At 37.7% G+C, this 17,255-nt stretch overlaps 1 protein-coding gene across 2 annotated transcripts; it reads right to left on the reverse strand.

The window, feature by feature from the left end:
• Positions 1-10,060: 10,060 nt before the first annotated feature.
• Positions 10,061-16,725, reverse strand: LOC141647601 (protein PIN-LIKES 6). Of its 2 annotated transcripts, none has more exons than XM_074455857.1 (11): positions 16,497-16,725; positions 15,471-15,754; positions 15,048-15,127; positions 14,828-14,952; positions 14,140-14,261; positions 13,050-13,241; positions 12,350-12,424; positions 11,535-11,635; positions 11,336-11,388; positions 11,043-11,231; positions 10,061-10,569 (listed from the first exon to the last, which is right to left on the reverse strand). In XM_074455857.1, exons 2-11 carry the CDS (start codon positions 15,657-15,659, stop codon positions 10,448-10,450), a joined length of 1,248 nt encoding a protein of 415 aa, XP_074311958.1. In that variant the 5' UTR covers positions 15,660-15,754; positions 16,497-16,725; the 3' UTR covers positions 10,061-10,447. The 2 variants fall into 2 exon arrangements, with proteins under 2 accessions (XP_074311958.1, XP_074311957.1); XM_074455856.1 differs by lacking the exon at positions 16,497-16,725 and adding an exon at positions 16,160-16,253.
• Positions 16,726-17,255: the final 530 nt, after the last annotated feature.

Genomic DNA, 17,255 nt, shown 5'->3' on the forward strand with positions numbered 1-17,255 from the left:
ATGATACGGTTAATATTCCTGAGGAACCTAGGAGGTCGGGTAGAGACTCTCATCCTCCGGACAGATACATTGGTATGGTCGAGGAGAATGACGTTTTACTTCTAGAAAGTAATGAACCCGCAACCTATAAAGGTGCTATGGCCTGTTCCGACTCAAAGCTATGGCTTGAAGCTATGCAATCCGAGATGGACTCCATGTGTGAGAATAACGTATGGGATCTAGTTGATTTGCCTAATAAGGTAAAACCTCTACAGTACAAATGGCTTTACAAAATAAAGCGTTCTGTAGACGCGCAACCAGATATCTATAAGGCACGACTTGTGGCAAAAAGTTTCACTCAAGTGCAAGGATTGCATTATGATGAGATTTTTGCACCTGTAGTCATGCTACGTTCCATTCGGATAATCTTAGCGATTGCCACATTTCATGATTATGAGATTTGGCAAATGGATGTGAAAACCGCCTTCTTAAACGGTTATTTGGAGGAAGAGTTGTACATGGTGCAACCCGAAGGTTTCATAGATCCTAAACATCCTAAGAAAGTATGCAAGCTTAAGCGTTCCATTTATGGACTTAAGCAAGCTTCTCGGAGTTGGAATCATCGTTTCGACCAAGTGATAAAAGAGTATGGTTTCACTCGATCGGTCGAAGAACCATGCTTATATATCAAGTCGAGTGGGAGCAAGATTGTATTCTTGATATTGTATGTCGATGACATACTCTTGATTGGGAATGACATTCCTCTCCTTTCTTCGGTTAAAGAATGGTTGAAGAACCATTTCCAGATGAAAGATCTGGGTGAGGCACAGCGTATTTTGGGAATCCGTATCTACCGAGATAGATCACGACGGACGTTATCACTTAGTCAGGAGTCTTATCTAGATAAGGTTCTTGAGAGGTTCAGCATGACCAACTCCAAGAAGGGGAACCTTCCTATGACGACTGGGATGCAGTTGAGCAAGTCTCAGTCACCCACGACGCCTGAAGGTATTGAACGCATGAGTTGTGTTCCTTATGCATCTGCAATAGGATCGATCATGTATGTCATGATATGCACACGTCCAGACATGGCATATGCATTGAGTATGACGAGTCGGTACCAAAAGACTCAGGTGAAAACACCTGGATAGCGATCAAAAATATCCTCAAGTACCTACGGAGGACTAAGGATTGGGTATTGACTTATGGAGGCGATACTAAGCTATGCGCAACCGATTCTGCAGATGCTAGCTTCCAAACGGATCGAGACGATTCAAAATCTCGGTCCGGGTTCGTCTTCACTCTTAATGGTGCTGCGGTCAGGTGGAAGAGTTCCAAACAGAGTGTTGTAGCAGATTCCACTATCGAATCCGAGTACTATGCCGCTTCAAGGCAAAGCAAAGGAAGCGATATGGATGCGTCAATTCTTACAAGGGCTTTCGGTAGTTCCTAGTTCGAATGACCCGATCACCATCTATTGTGACAATAGAGGTGCCATCTTCCAGGCTAAGGAGCCAAAGTCTAGCAACAAATCTAGACATGTACTTCGGAAGGCTCACCTGATCCGTGATTACGTGGAGCAAGAAGAGATAGTGATTGACAAGATTGCGACGGATGATAACATCGCGGATCCTCTCACCAAACCGTTGAATTATGATAAGCATGTAGGGCATGTTAACTCCATGGGAATTAAACATGTTCCAAAGTTGTAGTACTTGATTATGGATTTGATACATTATCGTTTTCATATATTATTTATAACTTCATCGTTTTATATATATAATATTTTGTTTTTCATGTGGATTTATCGACAACATTGAACGCACAAAGTGAACTGAATTACATTATATTTGTTTTTGTCCGTAATCGCCAATGTGAGCTGATAACTCCGGCTATTATATTGTGCAGTCGATTGATGGTGGGTTCAACGAGCCATAAGTTAAACGGTTGACTAATCGATCACAGATACGAGATTATGACGATACCTCGTAGGACAACTTTTTGTGACAACGTAATGGAGTCCTAAATGTTTAATAACATTCGGTGCCAGGTCGTGGATAGGACATCTATTGTGTACCTAGAGTCGATTCTTTTGACTATCAACTGTCTCTTGAGATTAAGGCAGTCTTTGGGTGACTTTGGTTTCTTTCTCACGGTCTCACCGTGAATGGGGCTAAGTAGATTTTTTCTGGGTCATTTCATACTGTGCTTACGTCTGCAGGATTTAAGTTGAGGAAAATATCCATCCCTTATCAGGTATAGTTATTTCTCAGGGCCACTCGAGGAGTTGTAACTGAAATGCATGGCCATGCTCGAATGTTGATTCGTTTATCAGTTAAGTTACTCTCTAGTCGGGAAAACCACTCTTGATACTGATCGCTTGTAAAATACGACCTTTGTGAATTCGGATTTGCAAATTGTTTTACATTGAGTGGGAGAAATTTTAAAGGATATGAGAATCGGTTATCGCACATACACTTGTGAGGACAAGTGGGAGTTTGTTGGAGTTGGTGTCCTCCACAAATTAGTGTGATAACATTTGTAAATCTCTTACAGGTTCACAAGGGTATACTTCGTATATTTAATCAGTTGATTAACGTTTACCTAATAACGGTTGGCTTGCTAGAAAGTTTGACGTTATTATCATACAGATGGCGGTGATCAACTGGTCCCTAAAGGTCACACCTATAGGACGTATTTGAGAAATGTGGTTATAGAAATATAATTACATTGATGCCCAAAATGACTAAAAAGTTAGTCAATGTGTTGATGAGATAATTATTTAATGAAAATTAAATAATATTAAGTTGAGACGAATTAACTGTCAATTCGTAAATTAAATATAATAAGTTATATTTAATTAAATATATATAAGGTTAGTTTAGACGAATTAATCTGTTAATTCGTAGTTAAATATAATCAGTTGTATTTAATATCAACAAGTTGAATGTGTCATAGTGGTAATAGAGAGGGTACACAAGTCAAGAGGTCATGGGTTCGATCCTCACTAGATGACAAATTAACACACTTTATATTTTTTTGGAAAGACCAAAAATAAGGAAATTTAATTCCTTATTTCGGATCACATTGGCCGAAATTAGGAGATATAAATCTTTCCTAATTGATTTCGGATTTCGGTCTATATAAAAAGAAAGGTGGAGAATTATTTCTAACCTAATTCTTTTTCTGACCTAGCCTCCTCTTTCTCATCACAAAACACAAAGACAATAAAATTTTACAGAAAATTTTAGATTGATTTCTAGCATAATCAAAGGGTATATCTCAGATCGTCTTGGGTGCAACTAATAGGCGAATATCAATTTTGATATTGTTCTTAGGCCAATTTTGCTAGGACCCGAGGTTAATTCTAAATCTTTTTACTTATGTTTATGTATTTTATTTTATGACCTTAGATCATCTTTATTATATCGTTATAATCCTTCATATTAAAGGGAAGTATACAGATTATTTCCCACAAGCACCTCCCTGCATGTGACACCAACCACTAACCCGAATGTATGACGGCAAAAAGCAATTGAATTTCATATACGTGCAAATTGATGAACATGTTATGCAAGGAGTAACTACTCACAACCCTACATGAAACCGGTCACAAATGACACCAGTTTATAAGGCTCTAATCCTTAGAAATTATAAGTAGTTTGCCAAAATTTCAGGTCAAGTCTATTCGTTCAGCTAAATTTTAACATTAACTCGTAGATATGCAATAAGACAGAGCTAAAAGATAACAGTTCAATGCAAGGCTTAAGCAAAAAGACAAATAATAGTGCAATTTCATCACTGAAATCCACCATTCCGACTCAACCTATATGCAAAAATAAACGTGAAATTTTTGAATTTTTTCAATTTTTATGAGATTTCGAAATTTATGAAAATAACAGACAATGCATACATAAATTAGACGTGATAACAGAAATGCAAATAAAAACAAGATGCAGACACAGATATGGATGCATAACCTCCCCAAACCAAACCGTACAATACCCCCATTGTACCAAAACATGGAAAGGAAATGCAAACTAGGAGAGAAAGAGAGTAAATGCTGAAAAACTCACAAGATTGCGCGAAGAAGGGACCTCCCCAAACCAGCCCGCAACGTGGGAGGTCGCTAAATAGCCCAAATATCGTCATAGGAAGCAAACCCAAGTCAAAGGGCATCCAAAACAGCTCGATCGAAAGGAAATTAGGTCGATCGAGTAGTTCACTCTTTGCAGGTACTCGATCGAGTAGATTAAATACTCGATCGAGAGGATTTAGCAGCAAAAGTGCTCGATCGAGTACAAAAAGTACTCGATCGAGTGATCCTCAGTGTGTTCCTGCAAAACGCAAATAAAAACAGCCCGCAAACTAACTAAACAAGCATACTGGGATAGTCTATGGTACGAAAACCATTTATTACAACTGAAATGAAATAAAATGAAAACTAAATTCTCCGGGTTGCTTCCCGGGTAGCGCTAGTTTCAGTCAGGTCCCAGCTCGACCTTCTTTTTCTTCGAGGCTCTCTAATCAGTCAGAATCAAAGCAACTCAAAGCGCGCAGCATGAGATCATACATCTGCGCATGTGCTACACAAAAGCATAAGTAGCACCACAGTGGAATAAAGAAATAGGAAATAAAAATGTATAAACATTTGAGTCTAACAAACTTCCTATGAGAGCTCCTAAATTTGTCCACAAAATAAAGGAGTGCGGGAGCAATAGACGATAATTTAAGGTCCCGATTCAGATTAACAAAATTAAGACGACAAGGATGGTGAAAAATCATTAAATTACGCGTCCACATATGAGAGGGTATAGCTTTAAAAGAAGAAGCACGAATCAAATGAGGCAAAATACTATTAAAACAAACAATAATAAGATTATCGTTTACTACCTCAGGTTGGTCGCTCTCAATGACGGAATCATAGATAAAAGAATTTATTACCTCTTCCGTGCTAGGGGTAATTACCGACTCAGCTGCTTCTTCATCAACCTCTTCAGTGGGTTTTGTCCCGTAAATCTCAGCCTCAAGTGCATCCAACTCGGCTTTGAATAGGGGAGATTCACCGTATCCATTATCATCATCAAAATCGTCGTCCAAAACAAATCCAAGTGACGAATCAAAGCTCCCAATGGCCAATTCAGTCGATCGAGCAGAATTATTACTCGATCGACCACTTTCCTCCTGATTTCCACTCGATCGAGTAGAAATATCACTCGATCGAGCACTTTCTCCTGGAAAATCACTCGATCGACTAATATTAGTCACTCGATCGAGTGATTCCTCCTGTACAGCGCTGAAATCCTCGTGTGGGGCAATGAAATGTGATAGAAATTCGTCGTCCGAGTCATAAAAGTCATCCTCAGCATTGAGCAACACGGTTTCTTCATGGGAAGAACCGCTCTCAGCAAAGTACACCTATTCTGGTTGCCAATTATCCGACTCAGCTGCTAACTGAGCAATTTCAGACTCCAGCTCAATGAATCGAACTTCCATACGTCTATCACTCTCTTGCCTCATGGATACAAATGTCTTCATTAAAGACCTCAGTTCCGCAACCTCTTCTTCTTGTATATCAGCTACTAACTGAGCAATTTCAGTCTCGAGCTTATCAAGTCGCGAAAAAGTGCGTCTATCATGTTCTTGCACTTGGGATACAAGTGTCTCCAACAGAGGTTTCAGCTCCGCAATCTCTTCTTCTTGTATATCAGGCGGATCTTGTTGCGGTGGCCATTGATAGGGTGGATGTGGCGGCGCAACTACAGCTGCTTGACTAACTGCCGTGCAAAAGGCTGCATTGTGCTCAGCAGCACCACATCTACCGCAGTAAATCACCTGTTGTGCCATATAATGGGACATCGGTGATGGGTCAAAGGTACTCAAGCCTTCCCTTTGACGATCTTTCACCTAGAACTGTCTAGGTAGAACCTGTAGGGCCTATCAAAACAGCACTTAAAGAGAAAGATTAGAACGGCCTCAAGAGAAAAATCCTCTGAGGCTAAAAACAGATAAAATTAAACAAATAAATAAATAGATGCCTCCCCGGCAACGGCGCCAAAATTTGATACGGTCGTTATGTACCAAAAATAAAATACCTAGATACTACTAACAGAAGTCAGCGGTAAGTAGGGTCGATCTCCACAGGGAGGCGGTTTACTATCTACTTGTCTATTCTATCTGTCTAATGTCACAATTAGGGGTTTTGATTGTTTTGACTAAACTAAATAGATTAAGGCAAGAGAAAATAATGAAGAAAAACGGGGGTAAATCAGATAAAGGAGAGAAATATGCTAGGAATCGGTCTACCGTGGTAGCTACACTATCGGGTCAACTGAGTCGATTAAATTATTGATAAGAAGAGCGAGGTCGTCACCTTTCGGTCCTTAAACCTACGATTATACCCTTTCGGTCTCTAATCGCCATAGGGTCTCCCTAACTTAGCTTTCGCCCTAATTAGGTATCACCTATTGTAATTAAGCAAGCCTTCCCTTCCAATCTTTCGATCCAGGTCGGGGGTAACTAAATAAATCGGTCTCCTGCATGCATTCATTCAACCTAATCACAATTATATTGCTTAATACTATTCTTGTCGCAAAACTAATCTAATCTTGTCGAACCTAACATATTGCTACCACGGTTTCCCTAGTCCTAACATATTAAAGGAATTAGCTAGACATAATTAAATAAGCAAGAACAAGAAATAGAGAAGAAGTAATAAACATAAACATAAATTAAGGAGGAAAAGAAAGGGAAAGAAGTAATTACTGAAATAAATCCGGAAAGAAAGTAACAGTAGCAAAGTAACAGTGTATTGTGTGTGGCAGGCTACAAATGACGTCTCCCCTTCCTATTTATAAGAAAAATAGGATTTTATTCAACCTAATGACGGATTTAAGCTAAAAGCCCAAGTCCGTAAGAGAAACCACTCGATCGAGTGATTTAAAACCACTCGATCGAGTAAACTAAAGCTTAAACCACTCGATCGAGTAGAAAATCTACTCGATCCAGTAAATCAATAAATGCAACTACTCGATCGAGTAGAAAAAGGACTCGATCGAGCAAAATTCTACTCGATCGAGTACTTTCCAGCAACAGTTTCCTGCTTTACGCACCGAACTTCAAACGGCTGCCATTTCTTCGTTACTTGGGAAAACAGGGTGATTCCAGTGGCGTTGGAAAGCTAAGAGGACAAGCTTTCATCTCCAATTGGAATCACCTGAATATCAGTTGTAAAACTCGAGATATGGCTCTACAAAGTAGGCACTAGTAATTTGAAGTTCTTCCTTTGCTCGCCTAGCTATCTTTCTTCTTTGCGCATCTCAAAATAGCTGCATTCCCGCTCCAAATTCACTCTTTCTCCAAATGCATGCTAAACGGACGGTAAAAGGCTTGATTTCACTACTTTCTGGTTCATTCCTACAAATAAGACAAAACAAAACAAAGTAGCATATTCGGGGCATTTCGTAGCATAAACTACGATAAAAGCATGGAAATACGTGCATGAAAAGGCCTAAAAAGACTTTATAAAATGCACGTATCATTAATTAAAGGAAACTCTTCAGATTTAACCAAATTTTCTCTCTCCTATAATTAATTTCCTTATCCGTATATTATTTGCCTCCATTAAATTTTCCTCCATAAATATTTCATCCTCTAACTTGCACTGCACCCATTTTTAATCTTTTTGCTGTGAGTTCCATTTCCATGGCCATTCCAAAGGCGTCCCTTATTCTTAGTCGTTATAGGTTGCCAAAGAAGGGCTTATGGTTCGATTTTTTTAGGAAATTGAACCCTAAGCCCTTTTCCGATAGAATCTGCCAGTTTTGCCATTATAAATTTCCTTAAAACGACGATTAAGGTAGTGTCAGATTAACCATGGTGGAAAGGAGATAAATAAAGAGTAAAAGTGATGGATAAATTGATTCCCTTGATATCTCAAGTGACAATTAACCATATGGGAACCAACAGTCTGTCGGCATGTTACTGGCAATACTATCTAGTTGCCGGTTAGTAATGGAGAAAAGATTATTAAAAAGGGAGGAGGTAATTGATAGAAGATTTTGTAAATAATTCAAAATATGTGTGAATTTAAAATGGAAGGAAATAATTAATTGGAGAGAGGTGAATAATAAACAAGTAAATTAGGAAAAATATGTAGAGTTTCCTTAAATTAATTTCGAAGATTCTTTATTATGTTGTTTTCATGTGGATAGAGGACTAGTTTTAAACCCGTGCAAAATTGCACGGGTGGGTATGTATTTGGGTCGGTATTAATGTTTTTGGATTTTTTTTTTTTTTTTTTTTGCATTTCTATTGTACTTATCTAGTTGGTCTAAATCAGCTATCTACATAATTAATGTTTAAACTTGTTACAACTACGTGTTCACATGCAATGGTTGAAGAGGAAATAAGAAATGATATTTTTTTTTAAAATATATCGTACTATCTAGTTTTTAAAAATTATGCATGTAATTTATTCGCATTATATGTAATTCAATCCCGTAATTAAATGTAATTCCTTCTCGTAATTATGTAATTTTATTATTATTTAATTTTATTTTTAAAATTATGTAATTCATTTATTTGTAATTAGTTTCATTTATTCCGATTTGTAATTCATTCCGCTTATATGCCATTAATTTCATTTATTCGGAATGTATAAAATTATTTCATAGTATTATTTCATAGTATTTGTTCTAAGACGGAATTTGTCGCATGTTTGTATAGCCGGAATTCTGAAGAAATAATACATTGCACACTAACGGGGCCCACCATAACATGTATTTCCAAAAAAAAAACGTTGAATTAATGACGTGACACGCCTTGGATTGAGTATTGTCTTCTACATTAATAAAGATAAGATTATTAACGTGCACACGTTAGAAAAACCGATGTATAAAATAGGTCATGGGTGTGTGAATTCAAGATCGATCTCAAATCCTATCTCGGCGTGTCTAACCTTGTCATCATGCGTTTTTCATATTTTTCGATTCTTAAAATTCTAGCTAATCTAACCATACATTTTTAGAAAGTGAATATAATTATTTAATTACTAAAACAAAAACTGTAAATACAAACTAAGTTATAATTTAGAAAAGTATAATTAGAACATATTAGATTAAAAGATCATAATTAAAAACAAAAACAAAAACAAAAAAAAAGCTTTTGATTGGTACTATTGTGCATACTCAATGTTTCCTGCTACCTATGTTACTCAGACTCGTGTAGAAGTATCCGACACGGGTACGTGTCCAAGTGTCGGACTCGGCTATTTTTTTTGAAAAATATGCATATTTTGGTCTAAAATGAGGTGTCCAAGGGTCATACCCATGTCCGAGTGTCGAGTGTCGGACACGGGTACGCAAGGAAATTAGAAGAGTTGGCCTGCTACAGGACTCGTACTATCAAATAAGCCTCTTTAGGAGTTAATGAAATACCGCTTCGGGCGTTTCCTACCACAAGCTTTGTTAATCTTCTTTGCTTGCTTTCCATAATCGTATTGCTTACTTTTATTGCATTCGTGTGGCGGCCGTTGACAATCGTGACTAGGATTACTGACACACCCCGAGTCCCGAGAAACGTGCTAGTGGGCGATCCCTCACTAGCAGGATGAGACTGTTGTTGCTTACATTCGTGCCTTGGTGTCAGGCAAGAGTGCGCACCACAATCCCCCAAAAGTACCGGACCGTGACACAAGGCTCAAGCTCACACTCGAACCAGAGAAAGCAAGCTCGAGCCGAGTTTTGACTAAGCCGATTCCGAGGAACTGTCGAGCGAGTTCAGCTCATTTACACCTCAATGACCCTCCCTATACTTATCCATATCCCTATTCTACTTTAAATTCACATCAAATTATCATTAAAATCATCATCCATTTTAAGTAAAGGTGAGATTGTCATCCCTAGTTGGATATGTTGGTTTTTCAATTAGACTCCCTTGCAATTAAAAGAGTGACCAGTATACATAAATGCGGTTAGCACGGCCTGAAGCTGCAATCAGGAATCAGGATATCTTTCAAAAAAATTCCAACTTGGTCGAGATACGGTACCAGGCCTAGATTGGATACCACAAGTATACATTCCTCAGAATGCAATGTAGTATAAAAAGTAAAAGATTATAGCTCAAAATATTCGTCGTACAATTTTAGGGTAACTACGTTCCTAGGGTGAAACGGGAAGCGCGACAATCAGAGCCATAGTTTCATCTATATACAGAGCTGCTTCTCCTAAATCACCAGCATATTATGCCAGACCATATCAGAGAAGAATAATGAAATAATTACATCCATAAATAAGAAACTGATGCCACCAAAACCCATTAACACGGAGCCTCGTGATCGCCACCCGCTCGACCCCAATCAAGATACGAGTGCCCCGTTAAGTCATTCTTGGCAAAGGCCTCCCATTTATCATGCTTTTCGAGGATGGGAAGAACACGGGCAACACGCTCATTTTTGGCATCACAAAATTTAAAAGAGCAAGTTAATATATAAAACAATCCATCCTGCCATTGATATAACAGCAAAGATATGAACCCAGAACAATATGGCAGCCGATTCCTTCCCACAGCCTCTTAAGTTGGCTACAGCACCTGCAAATATGACAACATTGTGTAGAGTTAGCTTCTCTCATCTCATTACAAGCAGGGGAGAAGCCAGGATTTAAACTACTGGGATAAATAACTTTATGTTATTTGTTTTGTAAGAGGCGCAAACGCCAGCACATTGTTGCTCGAGATTTGGAGGTAACAAATTTTGTTATAGCTTAGCTAGTAAGATAATAAAGTTATGGATGGATGGTGTTCATGTTCTGAGTAGAAACCGATCAGCAAAAGCTCAAATCTTTTTTTCCTATTCAAGCTACAACTCTGCAAGCTACCATTAGCCCCCATCCCTCATAACTAGAGTGAAAAAGGTCCATGGAGAACCGTTTAAGGCTAATTTTTGCCATTTAATCAGTTCACCCGAAACTTGCTAAAAAAAAGACATGGAGAGGAGACTGAATCATGGAGGATGTAAGGAATGGTGGGTAGAGGGAGTATTAAGGAATTGCATAAACAAGCACCTGAAAGCACGGAAGTAGGCATGGTGTGCTGGAGAAGCAACACGAATTTGAACATCTTGTCACCAGCGGGTATAAAGCCCAACTTATCAGCTAGTGTCACAATTCCAAGCCCTGCTGGAGGAACCAAAACTAAACGCGCGAAAACAATTGCAGCTGTTGTGCGGAAACCAAGTTTAGAACTTCCCGGTCCTACAGATAACAGACATGTCAGCTCGTCAACAAAAAAACAAGAGAACTAACCGGGATGCTACGCTCATAAAGAACCAGGCCAACTGGCAGTGAGATGAGCTTACCATCAACAAGGTTGCCTCCTAGAGCCAACAATATGCATGGAATCATAGCCTCCCTGAAACACAGTTAACCATCAGAAATTTTTAAACTTTCACCAGATTCCCTAAGCTGGTCAACATACAAAAGCTTTTCTTTGAAGTATTAAAATACTTGAACCATATAATTGCGATAGGAAGGTTTCCTCATAATTGTTGTACATACCCTAGAATCATGCAGCTGTCTGTGAAGAAGAATAGTGGACCATCACTTTCAAAGATGAAACGCTTCAAAAGGGGCACACAACCTAATGCCATAGCCAGTATCTGCCAGCAAAAAACACAAGATTATATTTCATTTTAATGGAGAAAGTGCTCATTTTTATATTCCAGCCAAGGGCTCACTATTCATTGCCTTTGCAATGGGAAATCATGAATCGCAATTGATCGTGCAAATTGATGCAACTTTCGCTACTGGTCATTGAATCAGCCTCATGTGTCTTCACCACTTTGTGTTATCACTCGAACTATAAACTCTAAAGTCTAAACCCTAAACCTAACACTGAGATCTAAAGCTACTGTTACTGTTATGGAGAACTGTTCAAGTCCTCAAAAATTTCAGTCCTAGAGAAGTCGTCTTGTCAAAAGTATGCAACAGGTGAAACAAACAGTCAAGACTTTTGTCAGGTGCATGCGCTCTAAATTTTTTTTGAGGATTGTCATATATTGACTCTAAAACTTGGAATAGAACAGTCTTGAATGCTTCTATGCACTCTAATATTACTCTGCTGAACATCTGTCACTCGAGGAGTTTAGCTCTGACACTATACTGGAATTTGCACAGACATTGCACAGGGATTTTAGACATTTTGATTAACAAATCCAGTAGAACCAAACTACGGTTACAAATATTGAAGATTCATTCATTACTGATATAAAATGCACACAGTGAAGCTGATACAGTGTAAAAACAAAAATCCACATGAAATACAAACTGCATGTATATAGGCTAGTTTCGCACATAAATGCCGAAAAACTTACAGATGCAATGATTGGAGGCTGTATGATTTGTTTGAGCTTTAACTTGTCATATATGAACATGAGGATCTGCTTAAACTGTATGGCATAAAAACATAAAAGCATTAATGTAGCAGAAAATAATGGCTGTGAAGAGGGAACACATCACCAGTTTTGCATATCAACAGAAACACAGAAAATGTGGCTAAGAGATACAGTACTATTCAGCTAAGCATTATTACAGAACTACCAAATTGTTTACCGTATACTTATATAATTACTATCTTATTCATCCAAAGCGATTAAAATCTTTCTTGAAACAATACCACCACATTCAAAATATTCAAGAACTTACAATTTCGACTACTAAAAAGAATCCACCAATTGGCGCCATATGTTTCACTTCGAAGATACTTACCCGAAACACGAGATTAAACGTAATGAAGGTGGGTGAGAAAAAGAATAATACGAAACAACTAAGGCCAAGCAAGATCAGATATTCATACACTTGATAGTTGATAGCAATCAAAACGTGCACCAATAAAAAAATCACAAAAAAAAAACCGCATTCTCTTGATTCAAGAGCAAAAGACAAGAAACGTATACCGGCAAAAAAAGTACATACTAAAAAAACTAACAAAGTAGATGCCAACCAAATGATCACAAAAGTTTAAGGTGTAACTTAATGAATAAAAGTATGAGGAGATTATGGGGTAACACTTGCCTTTCCTTCACTCGATACATTTGATGCTACTGGCTCTGTTTCTTCAGATAATAAAGGAACTTGCTCAGGGTCGAGATTTCCATTGTGGGGCTGACTCTTTATAGGAAGATGTCCACCGTCACCATAGAAAGTACCTTCAGGAGGGGGTTTAAGCATTTCAAATACATATGTATACAAGATTATGGCACCAACCTGGCACACAAAGAGAAAGATGTCAGATATTACACATTGCTCAAAATATTTTTTAAGAAAATTTAGACAACAAATCCTCCTTTTGTCTAATTCAATAGTTTACGTTTGCTTTTAGATCGTTTTGTTACAAAAGCTCATGCAAGTGGGCTAGGTGCTCCCACCCTCATTCTCCACCTCCCAGCATGTCGAAAAAGGAAGCGTTAACATTGATTAGGACATACAAAAATGTAGGTAAACTATTGGCTGAGATAGAGGTAGTAGTAACTGGAAGTAGGCGGTGGCCACCGGGCCAGGCTAGCAGCAAGCCGAGCTGAAAGTACTAGACCCATGAGGCCATGACCAGTCCGTGATAGAAGCTGGGTTGGGACAGGCTGGCAGAGGGCGGCCCTGAACCAGCCCGTAGGGGAGGTCGTGCCAGTGGAATGGACAATTTTATTTATTTTGCTTCTCTGCGAGCTAGGCCGGGGTGGACTGGAAATGGACTGGCAACATTGGGGACAGGCCGAGTGTCTGGGCGGGCTGGCAGACTGGCCAAAAGGTGGTCATTTTGGCAAACCTCTAACTGGAAGCACTGCCACACTAAGGAAGATAGAAATTTATAGAAGAGAAGCCTAACATGACAATCTCATAACCATTGTTAGTATCAAAAAAGGATGCACAACAAGAATAAGATGCACAGATGCCTACAAGAAATTTACCTTTCAATATGATAAAATTCATTCCCATAGACTAATAGACGACTAATAGAGTGGTCATCTTGTACGCAAACAAGTAGACTCAGGGAAAATGTCTCGACTAAATACCCTTTCACTAAATTATTTATACTAAAAAATCGGTAAAAAATTCATAGCAAGCAAAAAGTTGTCATAAGACAGCAAACTGAGGATCAAAACTATACCCACTGCCCATAAGCTATGTAAGCGGTTCCATCCTGACTGCACTTCTCCGAATCACCAAAAGGATTTCCCGTATCTCTACACAAAGCTGCAATAAGGACAAGCGGGACATTGCCAATATTTCCTGTGAAAAATAATGCCACATAATTAGTTCAACATGTCACGAATTCACACCACATGAAGGGAGAATCTCCTTGAATCTACACTAAGTGTTGCTGCAAGTATAAATAAGAGCAACAGCAATGTTAACCTCTAAAGCTACAATATTAACCTAATTCATCAATTTAAGGTGTAGAGCGCATATATTCCAGGATAGGATAAACTGTTACGATAGAAGAACGACTTCAGTAACTGCAGCAACTACTGACCATTTCCATTGTCAGGCTAAAAAGAGTGAACGCCTCCTAACTCCTTAGACTGTTAATTATAAATAATTGAATGGACCCCAATTTATTGGCCGTTTGGTTCTCTACAATACGAATTGACAAAATCTAATAGAATTCAATGATAACTACCATTTTACTAGGCCCTAGGTAAACTTCCTTCATTTACACGAGGGTTGCAAGAAAAGAAAAGACTTATATAAAGAGAGTATCTGAGTATGAACAAGCATTAAATAGGCAAATAATTAGTAATTTGTAATTCCAATATGTAAAATGGTGAACTTAAAGAAGGGGAAAAGAGGTATACCAATTCCAATATGTACAATGGTGAACTTATAGAAGGGGTACGGAGGTTTAACAATTTGCGCAACAAGTGTAGCTATCAAGGAGCCAGAAATAACTGTAAGAACAACATTGACTGGTATAAACCACCTGACAAATAAAGAAGGTCAATCAGTTCAACTGGATCATGTACAACAGTACAAACAGTTCAACTATGGCAGATAAAAGTGAATAAAGAATCAAACCAGTCAATTAATTTCCGAATTGTAATAGCTTGGCCTAATTGGGAGAATATCAAACAGGGCAGAAGCAGAGTAAAAACCAACTGTAATCACAACATGCAATCAGAAAAAAGAGTTAGAATAACATTCATGATAGTGACGTACTGACATGACATTACCATATCATCGTACTCTCTAACCAATTGAATAACCAATATTTGAGCAGTCGAAACTATAAGGTCCTATTATACTGCTCCCTACCCAAATGACAATTATAGGGGTGGGAATGTGGGATGTTAGAAGCCTTATGCCGAGAACTGGTTATAGATTACCAATAATGAATTGGGATGAAGCAACTTCATAAAAGTATATGCCTCCCTATAAATCCGTTACGACCAAGTAACAAACTTTCTATTCAAATAGAAGTATGAAGCAAAAGACACTCACTCCATTGAGCTGCTTGCGGCCACCGGCAGGGAGAATGTTGACGAACTTGGACGCCATTAAAAACCCGAGGAAGCACATAGTGAACACTTTTGCAATGGGAAGCACTGCAATTTTGATAGTGGAAATAAGAGACTGGCCTCCTCCACCACTCCCCATCAGAACTTCTGTCAACAATCTCTCTATCCTCATAACTTAGCTTTCTTATGCTTCCCACAAGGGTATTTCAGCAATCGCTCAACAATTATCCGGGTTTTTCCGGTACAGACGATTCTGACGCAAAATCCCTTAAATTGACAACAAACAATTAATCATATATATATATAATAAAGTATATGATAATTAAAAAATTCACAAAATTGGAGTATATAACAAGTTTTTGGGTGGATTTGTTATGAGGGTAGATTATCTACCAAAACAAATAAACAAAACCAAATACAATACAAATTCTTGTTTAAGACGGATATATTAAATAGAAATTAGAGGTGGGTTAGTAAAAGGATTCTTAGATCTTAAGTTAATCAGTATCTAGACAAAATTGCACAAACTATACAACATTAATTAACTATTAATCAAACTTGTAACAGCAGAACAATAATAGCAGTCGTATAATTCTACTCCCATGATTTAAAAGCATCATTAAAACGTCCAAAACATATACAATCAATCAAATACTGTAAAAAACAAATAACCTGCGAAGATATTTAGCAAAAAAATTGAACATAATCTAATGAAATTTATAAAAGAATTCAGCTTTGTTGCACCAAATAATAATTGAAGTAAACTAAATCAATCAATCAGTTTGAAGAGAATTTAAGTAACAAATGGCGTACTATAAATGGGAAATGGCCCACATACTGTAGCTTGAAGGACACTCGACGTGCACCCATAATTATGGACAAGCAAGAAATAGTACAACATTATACGAGTACTACAATCAATACTACCAAGTTACGATCATGAATTACGCAATCATAATTTCTCGAAAGTCCTTTCTAAAAAACCGATTAAAAAGCAAACGTAAAGAACCTGTCGAGTCGGAGGGAATAATAAACAGTCAGATTGAAGAGTAGAGTAGTTGTAAAGTTTAGGAATATAAATAGAGAGAATTTTTACTGTAATTATTAGGTAATCGTAGTTAATTAATTGTGGGAGGAGGGATTAAGGAGTAAGTTAGTTAATGGCGGTTGCGAGAAAAGGCCAGTAAACTCTGCTGATTTCTCTCATGTTTTCTGTTTCCTAGTAAAACACTATGACTACTGCCAAAGTGCCAACAACTTGTTTTTATATTCATTTTAAATTTTAAATTGTAGTATTAGTAGTCGTATTATTTAGTTTGCTACATACAACACAATTACACCTGTCTGTCTTATAGGTCGTGTAGGATTAGCGATGACTTATTAAGTCAATTAGTCTCGTTTTAAATCTCCAATTGAGCATAAATTGTAAACCAGATATTGGAAATGACTAATATGTTTTTCAAATTGATTAACACTTCGAGATTTATAATTTGATCAAACAAAAATGGTCATTCGGAAATTTAAGATCGAAATTATTGTTGATTTGAGATTTTCGTAAAAACAAAACCCTTAGAAACGTAAGTCGACAATGTTTTTTCTCAAATCGTAGATTATGATAAAATAATCATTATAGGAAAAAAAATTGCATGATTCTGATTCCGGTCTATGAGTTATGCTCAGTTGAAAGTTTTTATAGCGACACAAAAGGACATGTACATAAAAATCAAACGTAAAGGATATCATATACGCAAACTTATTGAGTATCATG

Source organism: Silene latifolia, chromosome 3, assembly GCF_048544455.1.
Source record: "Silene latifolia isolate original U9 population chromosome 3, ASM4854445v1, whole genome shotgun sequence".
Classification (NCBI taxonomy): domain Eukaryota; kingdom Viridiplantae; phylum Streptophyta; class Magnoliopsida; order Caryophyllales; family Caryophyllaceae; genus Silene; species Silene latifolia.